The 15,228-nt window shown below is 36.9% G+C and overlaps 1 protein-coding gene across 1 annotated transcript in view; it reads right to left on the bottom strand.

The window, feature by feature from the left end:
- CR1 (complement C3b/C4b receptor 1 (Knops blood group)) overlaps nucleotides 1-15,228 on the bottom strand; it is a 124,733-nt gene that overhangs the window by 71,498 nt on the left and 38,007 nt on the right. The window contains exons 5-8 of the mRNA XM_059932923.1: nucleotides 5,368-5,766; nucleotides 2,748-2,924; nucleotides 2,556-2,658; nucleotides 1,237-1,322 (exon numbers count right to left, since the gene is read on the bottom strand). Of these exons, the coding sequence (XP_059788906.1) occupies nucleotides 1,237-1,322; nucleotides 2,556-2,658; nucleotides 2,748-2,924; nucleotides 5,368-5,766 (765 nt within the window). The remainder of the gene's footprint in view (nucleotides 1-1,236; nucleotides 1,323-2,555; nucleotides 2,659-2,747; nucleotides 2,925-5,367; nucleotides 5,767-15,228) is intronic.

A 15,228-nucleotide genomic window follows, 5' to 3' on the forward strand; every position in this document is an offset into this window, starting at 1 on the left:
TGTTGTTGTTGTTTTTGATGCATGGGATTGCTTATTATTATTTTTATTTCTTTACTTTCCATCAGGCTTCAAATTGTTACTTCTTTCTGGTATCTGTTTGTCTGTTTAAACAGTCCTTTCCTTACTTCTATTTAGTGTTTCTTATTAGGCTTGGGATTTGGAAGAAGCTGCTTAAATTAGAAAGAGTCGTGAAAAATAAGAGAAATAGTACAATCAATAACTGAGCTCTAACCCATGCCAGTGGACAGCCATTTGTCATGTTACTTCAATGAAAGTTGGGTTTCTTGGATGACAGGATCTATACAGAAGTTATGTTTTTTTAATAAAGCTTTACTATAAAATGCATCATAGGATAACTAAGCAGATTTCTTGCAACATAAACATTTTAGTAAAATTTGGATTATTTTAAAATTTATATATTTTCCAATCTTTAGGATCAAGTGATGAGGCAAAGTCCTATCTTCTATTGGGGAAAATACAAATGGGTAGACTAGGAGAAATCAGTGGTGGCATTGCATATAGGAGACTCATTTTTTAATCAGCTTATTATTTCTGAATCTTTCAGCATAATTTATTTAGATACAAGTTTTGAGAGTTTAAGGAGTCTTAAACTGCTCACCCTGTGTAATGCTGTTCCCCACTTTCCCCTCATTTCTGCATTGCTCTGACCTATCATCTCCATAAGATTTAATTTGTTTATTTTCTTTCTTGTACATCTCCCCACTTGAGTATAAATAACATGGGACAGGGAATTTGTTCATCTTGTTCACTGCTATAACACCAGTGCCTGGAAGAACATCAAGCACATAGTATGTGCTCAATAAATAATTGGATGAATGAATGAATGAATGTTTCATATTTGTATATTAGCAAATAGGAATATTGTAGAGTGACTGCACCTTGACGGCATAAAGAAGAAAAAGAAAGAAGGAAGGAAGGAAAAAAGAAAGAAAGAAAGAAATTTGTCAAAGCTTCACATTAGCTAATCTCTCCTGATTCAGAGGCAAACTACAGCAGGATTTATCATGTAAAACAAAGAGACTGATCAGATGGTTCTGATCACAAGAAAGTGCATCACAACAAATTGATCCACAATAAAATATTATTAAAATAAGCAACTATTTATCAATAATTCAGATTAGAAAATAGAAGAACTACGGCTGGGGAGGCCATGGGTCAAATTACCAAACAGATTAAAGGGAGAGATTGGTCTGAAGTGTTATCCCTTCTACTCACGTTCACACACAGGAACGCTGCTGTTCCAAAGGCTTTCCATTCCAACCAAGACACAGTAACTAGCAGAACTGCCTTTTAATTGGAATCTAAGGAAGAAAATGGTAGTGAATATGTGAGCTGCTTCAGCCAAAATGCCATTCCATTTGCAAAAATCTCAGCATTTTGAGGATCTGAAACCAGCAGGTGGCAGAGGTTCAGAGGCCACATCAATCTGGAAAAGTCACAGCTTCCAGTGAGGGAGAATGGCAAAGCACAGTCACTTGGTCACATAATATAGTCCCAGCCTAAGTTGAAGAAGGCAGTTGTAGCATAGCTGCCATCTCCATGATCCTGGACCTAGGCTCAGAGAAATCAGTCTCTCACTGAGCATCCCATGGTAAAGCTGATAAATCTACTCATAGTCATTATTGGAATAAAACATCCTCCAAGTGATGACACTGGAACAGCTAGTAAAACAGCTCCCAGTTTGGGTTGGACAAGCAGAGAATAACTGGAAAGAGAACAAAGATTGTTCTTTTGTCTCTATATTTGTGATGGTTATGCAGAAGGCTCACAACAGCACGCTGGGCTATGGAAGAGTAAGCGTGAATATTCTGGGGGGGAAAACGAAAGGAGATTGGAAATGACTCTTGTACAAAATGCTCCAAATTTCTCAATGTATGTTGGACCCTGATGGTTCCTAAATTTTATTTGGTGCCTGTCAAGGATTCTTTGGAACATTTCGAGATCAGGTACTTTGTTGCCCATGCTTGAAACTTCCCATGTAGAGATGTGCATGCTGTGTAAGGTCAAGTGAATGACCTTACTTAAAACTTTAATATCAGCCACAATAATACCATTTCAGAGCCCTTGGCCTGTTATCAACCAGGTGATATATGATTGGATTAAAAATGCTTATTCTTATACTTTCTTTCTTATTACAAAATTCACTTTTGATGGTTAAAAATTTTCTGAAATAATTCCTAAATGAGCTTATTTTTAATAAGATTTTTGTCACATATCAAACTTTTTCTGGAACTCTCCAAATTACTCGTTTTCTTTTATGCTTGGAAAATATGATTTTTTCACTTAATGTGTCACCTATGTATACTCTTAAACATTAGTTGTATTTGTGTTTAAGCATGCCTTTTAATATACGTTTCAGTTTTTCCTTCATATCTTGTTATTAGTTCCACCTGTTCCTTACTCTTAACTTCCCATATACACTCCCCAAATTTAACATCCCTGAGTATTTCCTATTTTAAAAATCACACTAAACCTTCCCTTTTTGAATTAATCTCAATTTCAGTGTTCAGCAGGCCAGGCAAACTCACACTCACCCTTCATCACAAGAGAAGGATACTTTTGCTCCAAGCTGAAAATTAAGTGGAAAGAGTATATGTCCATTAGGTAACTGGTCCAGGAAGTCAGCACATGATTTCACTAGGAAAAAAAACACACACACACAGGAGTGAGATGTTCCTGTGAGGGACAAAGAGACTGATCCACAAACCAGATGACAGTATAGGCACCTGCACATTTGGGGGCTGACGGGCTCCAGTCTCCCTGGGGCATACAATGCAGAGAAGCAGCCCCTCTGAGATCATAGCCGGGCTCACAGCTGTAGAACACTTCCTGCCCAGGAGAAAAGTTGTTCTTGTGGCTTGGGGTGTGTTTACCATGCAGGACTTTTGGAGGTGGCTGACATACTAGGGAAAGAGAACCAAAGTGCTGTTAACTGTGTGAAAATAACTTTTCCTCAGTGGTAAACTGGCTAAGAGAATAATAATCATAAATCTATTTGTTTTTAAAAATCTGGTAGACTAACACCCTCTCATTTTATTGATGGCAAAATTGAACAGAGAGAGAGAGAGAAACAAAGACAGAGACCGAGAGAGAGAGAGAGAGTCTTGTGAAAAGTCATAGAACTGATACACTGCAGGACAGTGACTAGAACTGAGACATCTTCGGTTCATGGTTTTCCATCTAAAGTACACACCCAAGATGACACAACAAACAGTTCCCTGCACAATTCTTCCTGTTACTGCTCACTTAGTATGCAGTTGTTAGATTGATGGATTTTTATTTTTATATTTTTATTTTTATTGGCATCACCAGTTTATATCCACCTTTTTGGCAATAAGGAATGCTTGAGCCCAAATCTCATCCAACAGATTTCCCAATCACCTATCACACTCTGCTGTGACAAACAAGATTCATACATCTCTTCTCATCTCTTTCCAGCTTCTCTCCAGTGGTCACGCCACCTAACATGGGTTGGTGGAGAAGATAAGTCTCCTTTCTGCACTCTACAGGGCCAGGTCCTACTTAACCATTCACTTCATTCCAATGAGAAGATGGGAAACCATTGAATGAAATCTTCTAAGAAACCTACAGCCCTCACAATGAGAGTGCATATTCCATACCATATGTTGTAACTGAGCCTCTGTCTCTTTATACAGTTGGTTTGAACTCAGAATCAGAATGCACTTGAATCTCCTAAATTATATGAAACTGTAGTAACATGAAAAATCATTTCATTTTGGCTTAGATCAGGTCAGTTTCTCTCTCTCCGGACTTTAGCTTTCTCAAGTATAAAATGGGGCATTGGACTAGAATAAATGACCCCCTTAAGGATTTTGTAAATACTCTGATGCTGTAACACCCAATTTCAGGGCTCATCACCCCCCTGTTTTCCTTGATTAATAAGTGCACTGTGATGTGATAATTTAAGTGCTGTGCTGGTTAAATCTCTGTTGACTCCCAGCCTTACACTTCTGCATTCTCCTTTGACTGCTGGGGCTAGAAGCCTGAAAGTACAACTGCTTATCTTCCTTGCCAGCTGGGTCCTGGTTAAGCTCTGACAATTGGAGGCATATATACTAAATTAAAAGGTAGGAAGATGATAGAAGTCATTCTTCTTGTAAAGGAGGCTCAGGAAGTGGCAATTGATGGCTCTTCCTTAGTAGCAGCAACATTAACTCTATCAATGTCAATGACTGCAGGCTCCAGCAACCTCAGCTACGTTCTGGCAGCAGCAGCAGCTTCTGCAGCATGAGCAGCTGGAGGAAATACCTGCTCAGTGAGTGCAGGTCCCTGTGCTCTAGCCCAGGAGGAATGGCAGCCCCCTGAGCTCTGGTAACACTGCCTTCCTCCTTTTGCTCTTCCTGCCCTTTTAACATCTTTATATTCTCTTACCTGCACTAAATCCCTCACTCCTTGAAATATCTAGAGTAGCTTTTTATTTCCCTGGCTCTGGAGTCAGGTAGGCTTGGGTTCTTGTCTTCACAGAGTTAGTATCTATTTAATCTTGGACAGTTATCTAACCTAAGACTCATTTTCTCTGTAAAACACGGAAAGAATAGTAACTACCTCATGTCTTTGTTTTAAGAATTAAGTGGAGCTTCCCTGGTGGCACAGTGGTTAAGAATCTGCCTGCCAATGCAGGGGACACAGGTTCGAGCCCTGGTCCAGAAAGATCCCACATGCCGCGGAGCAAGTAAGCCCATGCGCCACAACTATGGAGCCTGCAATCTACAGCCCGTGAGCCACTACTACTGAACCTGCGCACCACAACTAGTGAAGCCCGCGTGCCTAGAGCCCATGCTCCACAACAAGAGAAGCCACCGCAATGAGAAGCCCGCGCACCACAACGAAGAGTAGCCTCTTCTCACCGCAACTAGAGAAAGCCTGCGTGCAGCAACGAAGACCCAATGCAGCCAAAAAATAAATAAATAAATTTAATAAAAAAAAAAAGTAAGTGAATCCATAGACTATATAGTGGTGCTTAACAAGAAGAATCAGTCATTATGTATTAGCAGTTACAATACTCAAGAGTAACTCATAAATTTTTTTAAAAAAAGATTATTTTAACTGAAAAAAAGAAAGAACTGAAAGATGATGATGTCAGTAGTGACATCCCAAGGAAATTTTACATTCTTTGCCCAGATTTATCTTTGCTTCTGAGTTTGAACACATACACATGCACACACACATATACACACACCTGCTTTATTTAATGCTTCCTCCCAAGAAAACTTACCCATCCACATTGCTCACCACACATCCTCCCCCCAGAACCAAAACTAAACTCCTGATCCTCCTACAACTCACATCATTTGTAGGCCCCTTCAAACCCTCAGTCAGACTCACCCCTAGAGCAGCTGGGCAACTCCGGCCCCCACTTGTTTTGGGCCTGGCATTCAACAGTGGAGGGTCCTTTCATGGCAAAGCCGGGCTGACACCTAAACCTCACGCTTTCACGTAAAGAAAATAAGCTTTTGTTCTCAGACATCCTTATTCCATTTTCAATGACTGGAGGTGTGCATTTATTAGGTGTAATGCACTGAGGGGGAGGGCCACTCCAGATGCCAACTTGATTGTCTTCACTGGTGCAATATATTGACGGCTCACCCACGAGGTCAAACAGTTTCTTTCTTCTCTCTCCAAGATTGCAGCGATAGGTCACCACTGTTCCGTATTGAAAGTATTCTCTGTTGGTGCTAATGAAATCTCCATTGGCGATGGCTGGGGGTGGCCCACAAGGAATGCCTGGGAAAAGGGAAAGCAGTGAATTAAAATAACTAGTGAGAGAAATCAAATGAGTCACTAAACTGTAACTATTTTTACCTTCATTATTTGCTTTTAATCTTTGCTAATGTGTAAGTTTTTATGAAGTTGTTATTTAGGTGGGCATACCTAAGTAGAATCTGAGTATATCTGGGTAAACATGAGAATATTTATGAAACTGTAGACTACCAGATGTTAAACATTTTGAAAATCTAAACGATATAAATGGAAATATAAATTACTAATATTCATTAAAGTAGATATAGAAAGCTAGAATAGACCAAGAAACTTGTAAAAATAGAAGAAAAAATTTCACCTATAAGTTCTATCACAGTTTCAAGTAATATATACTTCTAACCGTAATTTCAGGTGTTTCACAAGAGGTAAAGGAGAGAACTTAGCAACCCATTTTATCAAGCCTAAGTTTGATATCATAATATTATACCCATGTAAAAGTGATCATATAGTACTCCACCAAAAAAAAAAAGCAAAATACATTTTAAAATGTAGAAGTAAGACTAGTACATAGTAGGACATAGTTAGAAAAAACTGTATTGTTCTAACACTGTATAACTGGAACTAAATAACATCAACCAAAATTCCAAAAGACTTAAAATTAAAAATGAAAATTCTTTAGGAAGCTTCTGCTTCTGGTAATGGTAATCTCAACAATTCAAATCAAACATCACTCCACCCATCTCACCCCCAGAGAAAAACTAGAAATGCTGGGTAAAATATAAAACATATCAGAATGCATCAGGGTGCTAACAAACTGGTTTCATAGAAGGTTAAAATCCAGGTGAGAGCCAAGCATTTGGGCTACTTTCCCCCCTAGGAAGGTTAGTTGAACCAGGAGGGGGCATTCGATACTGAAATTAAGAATTTGGATAAGATTAGTTGCAGTTTAGACACAGTTGAAGAAAAATCAATGAATTGGAAACTAGGACAGAAAAAAATATCCAGGACAGAACACAGAGAGACAAAAGGATCATAAATAGACAAAAGAGTAACAGAGGAACCATACTTAGAAAACTGTTTAAAGCATTTATTGCCAGAAGACCTACAATACAAAAGTGCTTAGAAAGAATTGTTTAGGCTGAAGGAAAATAGTGTCACATAGAACTGAGAGAACTGCAATATGGAGGAAGTGTAACAGAAAGAGTTAATGTGTAGATAAATATAAATAAATACCATTTTTATAAAAGCAGCAACTATACTGTCTTGTGAGATATATAATATATGTTAAAAAAAACAGTAGAAAATTGCAGGAGAGCATAAATGGAGTTAAACTGCTATGGTTCTTGCATTGTTTGGGAAGTGGTAAAAAGCATTATGTATAATAAATTAGATTATACAATTATAATAGGTTATAATTATAATAAATTAGATTATAATAAATCAAGGATCTATATTGGAGTCTCTAGGATAGCATTAATAAGAAAATAAAGTACAACTAAAATGTTCTTGAGGAGAAAAAAATAGAATAATAAAAATACTTGATTAATTTTAAAATGTGAGAAACCTATAACTAACTAACCTATAACTATAGTTAGTTTAAACCTAACTATATCAGTAACTATATTAATCTGAAATGTCCTAAACATTCTAATTAAAAGCAAAGATTTTCACACTGAATGAAACAACAAAATCTGAGTATATGATGTTTACAAGAGATAAATTTTATTTTATTTTATTTTATTTTTATTTATTTTTTGGATGTGCTGGGCAGCTTGTGGAATTTTAGTTCCCTGACCAGGGATTGAACCCAGTCTCTCGGCAGTGAAAGCACAGAGTCTTAACCACTGGACTGCCAGGGAATTTCCAGGTAAATCTTAAATATAGGACAAAGAATGGATGAAAGTAAAAGATTTGCAACATATATAATACAAAAACAGAAAACAAAAAAAGAAGGCTGGTGTATCTATATTGATATCATACAAAATAGATTTTAAGGCAAGAAATATTATGAAAGGTAAAGAGGGACATTTCATTATGATAAAAGAGTCAATTAAGCAGGAAAATATAATAACTCAGAAATTTCATGCATGTAATAACATAGCTTTTAAATTACATAAAGAAAAATCGCTAGAGCTGATAGGAGAGATAGACAAATCCAGTCATATTTGGTGATTGTAGTGGTTTAAATGGTGATTCCCTAAAAAGGTATTCCATGTCCTAACGCATGGTACCTGTGAATGTGAACTTATTTGGAAAAGAGTCTTTGAAGATATAATTAAGTTAAGGATCCTGAGATGAGATCATCTTGGATTAACAGAGTAGATCTTCAATCTAAAGACCAGAGGGTTTGTAAGAGACAGAAGGGAAGGGGACACACACAGAGGAGAAGGCAATGTGCAATGGAGGCAGATATTGGAGTGATGCATCTATAAGCCAAGGAATGCCAAGGATTGCAGCAGCCACCAGGGGTAGGAGAGAGGCATAGGACAGATTCTTTCTCCCAGGAAAAGGAACCAGCCTTGCTGACACCTTAATTTTGGACTGCTGGCCTCTGAACTATGAGAGAATAAATTTCTATTGTTTAAAGCTACTACATTTGTGGTAATTTGTTATGGCAGCCCTAGGAAAGTAACACAGGTATTTTACACATTCCCATCAATAACTGAGGGAACAAGTGGAGGAAAAAAAACACAGTAAATCATATTTTCCTAAGAGACATTTGTAGAAAATGACATAAAACAACTACACCTTCTTTTCAAGGGCATATGTAACATTTTACCAAAACTCCATATTCTGGGCTATAAAACATATTTCAATAAGTTTCAAAGGATTAAAACAAAAGAATGATAACTAAAAAATCTCCAAGTGTTTGAAAATTAAGTAACACACTTTAAAATAAACTATGGTTAGAAGAAGATATCAAAAGGAAAATTAGACAATTTTTCTGTATAGTGATAATGAAAATATAAAGATTGTGGGAAGCAAATACAGCACTTTTGGAGAAAAACTTACAGGTTTAAATATATCTGTTAGAAAAAATAAAAGCTGAAACAAAATTATCTAAGCTTCCATATTAAGAATTAATGAACAGAGAACACCAAATTAAGCTCAAAGAAAGTATCAGAAAGGAAATAATAAATCAGAAATCAATAAAATAGAAACTAGTTATACACTACAGAAAATTAAGTTAAAAGTTGTTTTTCAAAAAATCTTTGTAAAATTTATAAACGCCTAGTAAAAGTAATCAAGAGGAAGAAATTTTAAAATGTTACCATTATCAAGAATTAAAATAGAGATATCACTACAGACCCCATACACGTTAAAATAAGAGGATATAATTAACAACATTATACCAATAACTTAGCAAATGTAAATGAAATACATTCCTTAAAAAGCACAACATACTAAAACTTATTAAATAAGATATTAAAAAATCTTAAAAAAAATTTATAGCTATTGAAGAAATTAAATCAGTAATTAAAAACCTAACAACAAAAACTCACATCCAGATTGCTTTACTGCTGAATTATTGCAAAGATATAAAGAAAAATAATATTAATGTTACATAAATAATTCCAGAGAATAGAAAAGAATGAATACTTTCCAAAACATTTTATAAGACTAGCATAATCTTGATGCCCAAACCTGACAAGGGCATTAAAAGAAAAAAATAAATTAGAGTTCAACATCTCTTGAGAACATAAATGCAAATTTTCTAAACAAAATATTAAGAAACTGAACAGAGCATTACTTACAGAGGATGGTATAATGGTCAAAATATGACTTTCACTGACTAATTTTTAAATATTAAACCAATCTTACAATACTTGAATAAAATGTATTAGCAATCACACACACACAAACACATACACCACACACAAGATAATCATATATAACACATCATGACCAAGATGGATTTATTCTAGTAATTCAAAGCTGGTTAGCTTTCCAAAGATCAATCAATGTAATACAAAACATCAACAAAGTAAAGGAGAAACAGATATGATTATCTCAATAGATGCAGAGTGATAAATTAGAACACATATTCATGATGAGTCTTTCAGCAAATTAGATAGCAAAAGGAATTTCCTTAATCTGATAAGGATATCTGCCAAAAATTTACAGGAAATATCATGCTTTATAATGACTATGTAAAACCAATATTATCTCTTCCATTCGACATTGTACTGGAGTTTCTAGCCAATGCAATAAAATAAAATAAATAAATAAAGATACAGGAAAGGAAAGATTTAAAATTATGATAATTATTCACAAATAACATGATTGTTTATGCAGCATATCAAAAAGAATAGGCAGATAAACTATTGAATTTAAAAGAAAATTTAGCAAAGTTGCTGGATTCAAGGTCAAATGATTATATGTCTAAGAAATAAACAATTAGAAAATAAAATTTTGAAAAAGATATCTAGGAATAAATCTAATAAATGATATTTGAGACTTCTATAATGTAAACTGGAAAATATTAAGAGAAATTAAAGAAGACTTCAAAAATGGAGGGATGTTCATGAATTTAAAACTCAAAAATGTAAATATGTTAATGGTCCACAAATTGATCTACTGAGTCAATAGAAGCTCAATACAAATTCAAGCAGGATTTCTTTTTTTGTGTGTGTGTAAACTGACAAGCTGATTCTAAATTTTATATGGAAATGCAAAGGGCCAAGAGTTACCATGTAAATTTGAAAGTAAATGGTTAGAGGATACGAGCCACCAGATATCAGTCTTAATATAATGTTATGAAATGAAATGAAAACAGTGTAGTAAATAAACCAAAGGAACAGAACCTCTCTGGAATGAGATTCACATATCACATCACCTGACTTATGGGCATTGTGGTATACAAGGAATGGTCTTTTTAAATAAATGTTATTAGATTAATTATCTATCCAACAGGGAAAAAAACCCAAAAATAGAATACTTTGACCATACTCCACACCATACAAAAAATAAATTTGAGATGAATCACAGACTTAAACATGAAAAATAAAATGATAGGCAAAGATTTTTTTTAAGTAGAACAGAGAAAGCAGTAACTAGAAAGGAAAAGACTCATGAATTAGACATTATTAAAATGTATTTCTATTACCAAGGACATCATTAAGAAAGCAAAAAGACAAGTTTTAGCCTGGAAGAAAATTTTTGTGTTACATTTATTGGAAAATCTGAGAATATGTAAAGAACTTCTACAGAACAATAAAGAGACACACAAACAGGTAAACATTGGGGAAAAGTTTTAAACAGGCATTCATAAGCATATGAAAAGGTGCTCAGCATCAGTCATTAGGAAAATGCAAATTAAAAACCACAGTGAGCCACCAGAATAGCTAATATTTAAACAATTGATAAATAACAAGTTTCCAAGGATGTGGAGCAGCTGGACCTTTCATATGCTTCTGGTGGAAGTGTAAATTTGTACAACCATTTTATAAAATCTTTTGGCAGTATCTATTAAAACTGAATACATTTATAGCCAGCAATTCCACTTATAGAAATATAAACAATTTATATAGATTTGCATGTACATAAATATGTATAGATTTGCATATGTATAAAGATTCCCAAATTTCTATAGATTTGCATATGTACCTGTAAGAAATACTGCTGATATTTAAACAGCTGAATTTACAAATTAATTAAATACAGTATAGCAATAGAAAAGGTCCAATTAATCCTACATACAACAACATGGATGAGTCTCCTAAGTATAACACTGAGCAGAAGCTGGACACAGGAATACACATTTTTTTGTTCCTTTAATATAAAATTTAGGAAGAGGCAGAGTTAATCTTTGGTGATAGAAGACAGAATAATAGTTACTTTGGGAAGATAATAACTGAGAAAGGGCAAGATGGGGAGTCTGAGGTGGTGATAATGTTCTATACCTTATCTGAGTGCTATTTACATGGGTGCGTTCACTTTGTAAAAATTCCATGAACTGAATGATTAAGATTGTGCACTTTACTATATATGTTAAACTTCAATAAAAAGTCTGCACAGTGTGAATAAATTGTTGGGAAAAAAAGACCATCTAACAAAGTAAATTCCAGGCCACAAGTCTTTATTGATGAATTCTTTCAAATATCTAAAAAAGAATTAATGCCAATCTCACCTAAACCCTTACAGGGAAACAGATATATGGAACACTACCAGCTGGCTTTATGAGACTATCATAAATTTGATACTAAAATCTGATAAAAACATTACAAGAAAGAAAATTACAGTCTAATCTCTCTAAAAAGTATTAAGAATGGAGTAATAAAAGTGTTCTAAAATTAGTGGTGCTGGTTACACAAGTATGAATATACCAAAAATCATTGAACTGTATACTTTAAAAGGGTAATTTTATGGTATGTGAATTATATCTCAAACAAAAGCATATTAAACAACAAATAAAAATTATAAAATATTATGACCAAGCTGATTTATTTCAAGAATGTAAAATTGGAATTTGAATCAGTTTGTCTTTCAAAATTTCTTAGCAATGAAGAGCAAAAGGGAACTTCCTTAATCTAAAAATGGGTATCTACAAAAATACCTACAACAAATACCAGATTAATAGTGAAATATTTGATTGAATCTTTCCCTTTGAGATGGGGAACAAAACAAGGATGCCTTCTAGCCCCCAAGGTGAAATGTTACACTGGTGGTCTACCTAGTGAAAGAAAGAAAGGAAGAAAGAAAGAGAGGAAGGAAGGAAGGAAGGAAGGAAGGAAGGGAGGGAGGGAGGGAGGGAGGGAGGGAAGGAGGGAGGAAGGAATGAAGAGAGAGTTCCCTGGTGGTCCAGTGGTTAGGACTCAGTGCTTTCACTGCCATGGGCCCAGGTTCAATCCCTGGTTGGGGAACTAAGATCCTGGAAATCATGTGGCATGGAAAAAACAAAAAACAAAAAACAAAAAAACCCAGAAAGAAAGATAGAAGGAGGAAGGAAGGGATAGAGAAAGAAAGGAAAGAAGCAGGAGTAAGAGGAGGAAGAGGGAGGGAGACAGAAAGTTTGTAGTTATCTACTGTTTTTGTACAATGTCATCCAGGCTAAATTGGAACTAGTTTTCCCAGACTTACTTTGCCTGCATGGTTCTAGGTTGGGGTTAGAGTTTGAGAAATTGGCATGAAATGCAAGGTAGAAATGAAGCAACAGCCGTTCCACTCTGAAGGTCATCCCTGGTTAGAGGTGGCAAGGGGACAAATGCACTAAACAAACGGACAGGTTCCCATTTGTTCTTGCTCTCCTTATTTCTGCATCCAGCTGTCCTTAACTGCTGGTCCTGCTTACCTACAGTGATTCCAACCCACTCTCAGATGCTTCACTGTGAGCTTACAGAAGCAGTAGTCATGAAGAGCAAAACACTTTTATAGATTTCTAACACCAGCCCTCTTCCCAGTTCTACCCCAGCAGTCAGATGTGCTTAGCTTCCTGAAAGCCCCAACTCCAAGACAGGTAGTTAGTGATTTTTCTGATCTTTTTAGAGCAGCTCCACATGCAATTGGATAAAGTTTAATTGCATAATAAATCTCTTATTTCATAATACCAATAGTAGTTCTGCTTCCATATTTGGACCAAAATTTATCCCAGAGTAACAGAAGAGTCTGGGATTGGTTCTTTGATACGATTGGATTTAAAGGAATTAACGTTGCCCATGAAAAAGGGCACACAAGTAGTTTATGGCGTGTAGAGAAAGAAGATAACATCAGTTAACACCCATAGACATCTACAATCAATAGAAGCAAGGTTTTGGGTGACCAAGTGGTTGCTGTCCTAGAACATTTTAAGGAAGGCAAATAATGGAGTTGGTTGCATACTTCTAAGTGCACCAGAGAACTTAAGAGAAAGAAAATTGTGAGTACAAAGCTTTAAATTCCTGCTCAAGGTCTGGATCTGGAAGCTTCTACATCTGTCCTAAAAGAAACACTTGTATCCTGTGGCCACAGGGCCAAGATTCCTGAAAAACAAACACACCACCTAATCCTGTGGCTGAACTACAACGCAAATTGAATTCACAATTTCAGAGTCTCTTATGCTAAAGTTTGGGCATTGATTAGAAAAAGAAAGACTCTGAAAATTGAGATGGAGATATATGGAAAAATTTCTAATGAAACAGAATATCTTGAACCAGGAAATTCTTCCGAGAGAGGATCTTCAAGATGGCAGAGAAGTAAGACGTGGAAAACACCTTCCTCCGTACAAATACATCAAAAATACATCTACATGTGGAACCACTCCTACAGAACACTTACTGAAGATCTGGCAGAAGACCTCAGACTTCCCAAAAGGCAAGAAAATCCCCATGCACCTGGGTTGGGCAAAAGAAAAAAGAAAAAACAGAGACAAAACAATAGGGATGGGACCTGTACTTCTGGGAGGGAGCTGTGAAGAAGGAAAAGTTTCCACACACTAGAAAGCCCCTTCACTGGTGGAGATGGGAGTGGGGCATGGGGGAAGCTTCAGAGCCACGGAAGAGAGTGCAGCAACAGGGGTGTAGAGGGCAAAGCGGAGAGATTCCCACACAGAGGATCAGTGCTGACCAGCACTCACCAGCCTGAGAGGCTTGTCTGCTCACTCGCCAGGGTGGGTTGAGGCTGGGAGCTGAGGCTCGAGCTTCAGAGGTCAGATCCCAGGGAGAGGACTGGGGTTGGCTGCGTGAACACAGCCTGATGTGGGCCAGTGTGCCACAGCTAGCCAGGAGGGAGTGTGGAAAAAAGTCTAGACCTGCCTAAGGGGCAAGACACCATTGTTTCAGGGTAAACAAGGAGAGGGGATTCCTTCCCTCTCTGCCCACAGAAGGCAGAGCACCACCTAAATGAGCTCCAGAGACAGGCATGAGCCAGGGCTATCAGCTCAGACCCCAGAGACGGGCATGAAATGCTAACACTGCTGCTGCAGTCACCAAGAATCCTGTATGCAAGCACAGGTCACTATCCACACCCCACTGGGAGCCTGTGCAACACACCACTGCCAGGGTCCTGTGATCGAGAGACAACTTCCCCAGGAGAACACACAGTGCGCCTCAGGTTGTTGCAACACCACGCTGGCCTCTGCCACCACAGGCTTGCCAGGCATTCCAATTATAACTACCGTACCCCTCCCTCCCCCCTCCAGCCTCAGTGAGCCAGTGCCCCCTAATCGGCTTCCGCTTAAACCCTGTCCCGTCTGGGCAGGAACAGATGCCTGAGGGCAACCTACACGTAGAGGTAGGGGCAAAACCAAAGCTGAACTCCAGGAGCTGTGTGAACAAAGAAGAGAAAGGGAAATTGCCCTGTGCAGCCTCAGCAGCAGCGGATTAAATCCCCACAATCAACTTGAGGTACCCTGCATCTGTGGAATACCTGAATGGACAATGAATCATCCCAAAATTGAGGTGGTGGACTTTGGGAGCAACTGTAGATTTGGGGTTTGCTGTCTTTGACTGATTTGTTTCTGATTTTTATGTTTATCTTAGTATGGTTTTTAGCACTTGTTATCATTGGTGG

The sequence above is a fragment of the Balaenoptera ricei genome, chromosome 1 (assembly GCF_028023285.1).
Source record: "Balaenoptera ricei isolate mBalRic1 chromosome 1, mBalRic1.hap2, whole genome shotgun sequence".
NCBI lineage: Eukaryota > Metazoa > Chordata > Mammalia > Artiodactyla > Balaenopteridae > Balaenoptera > Balaenoptera ricei.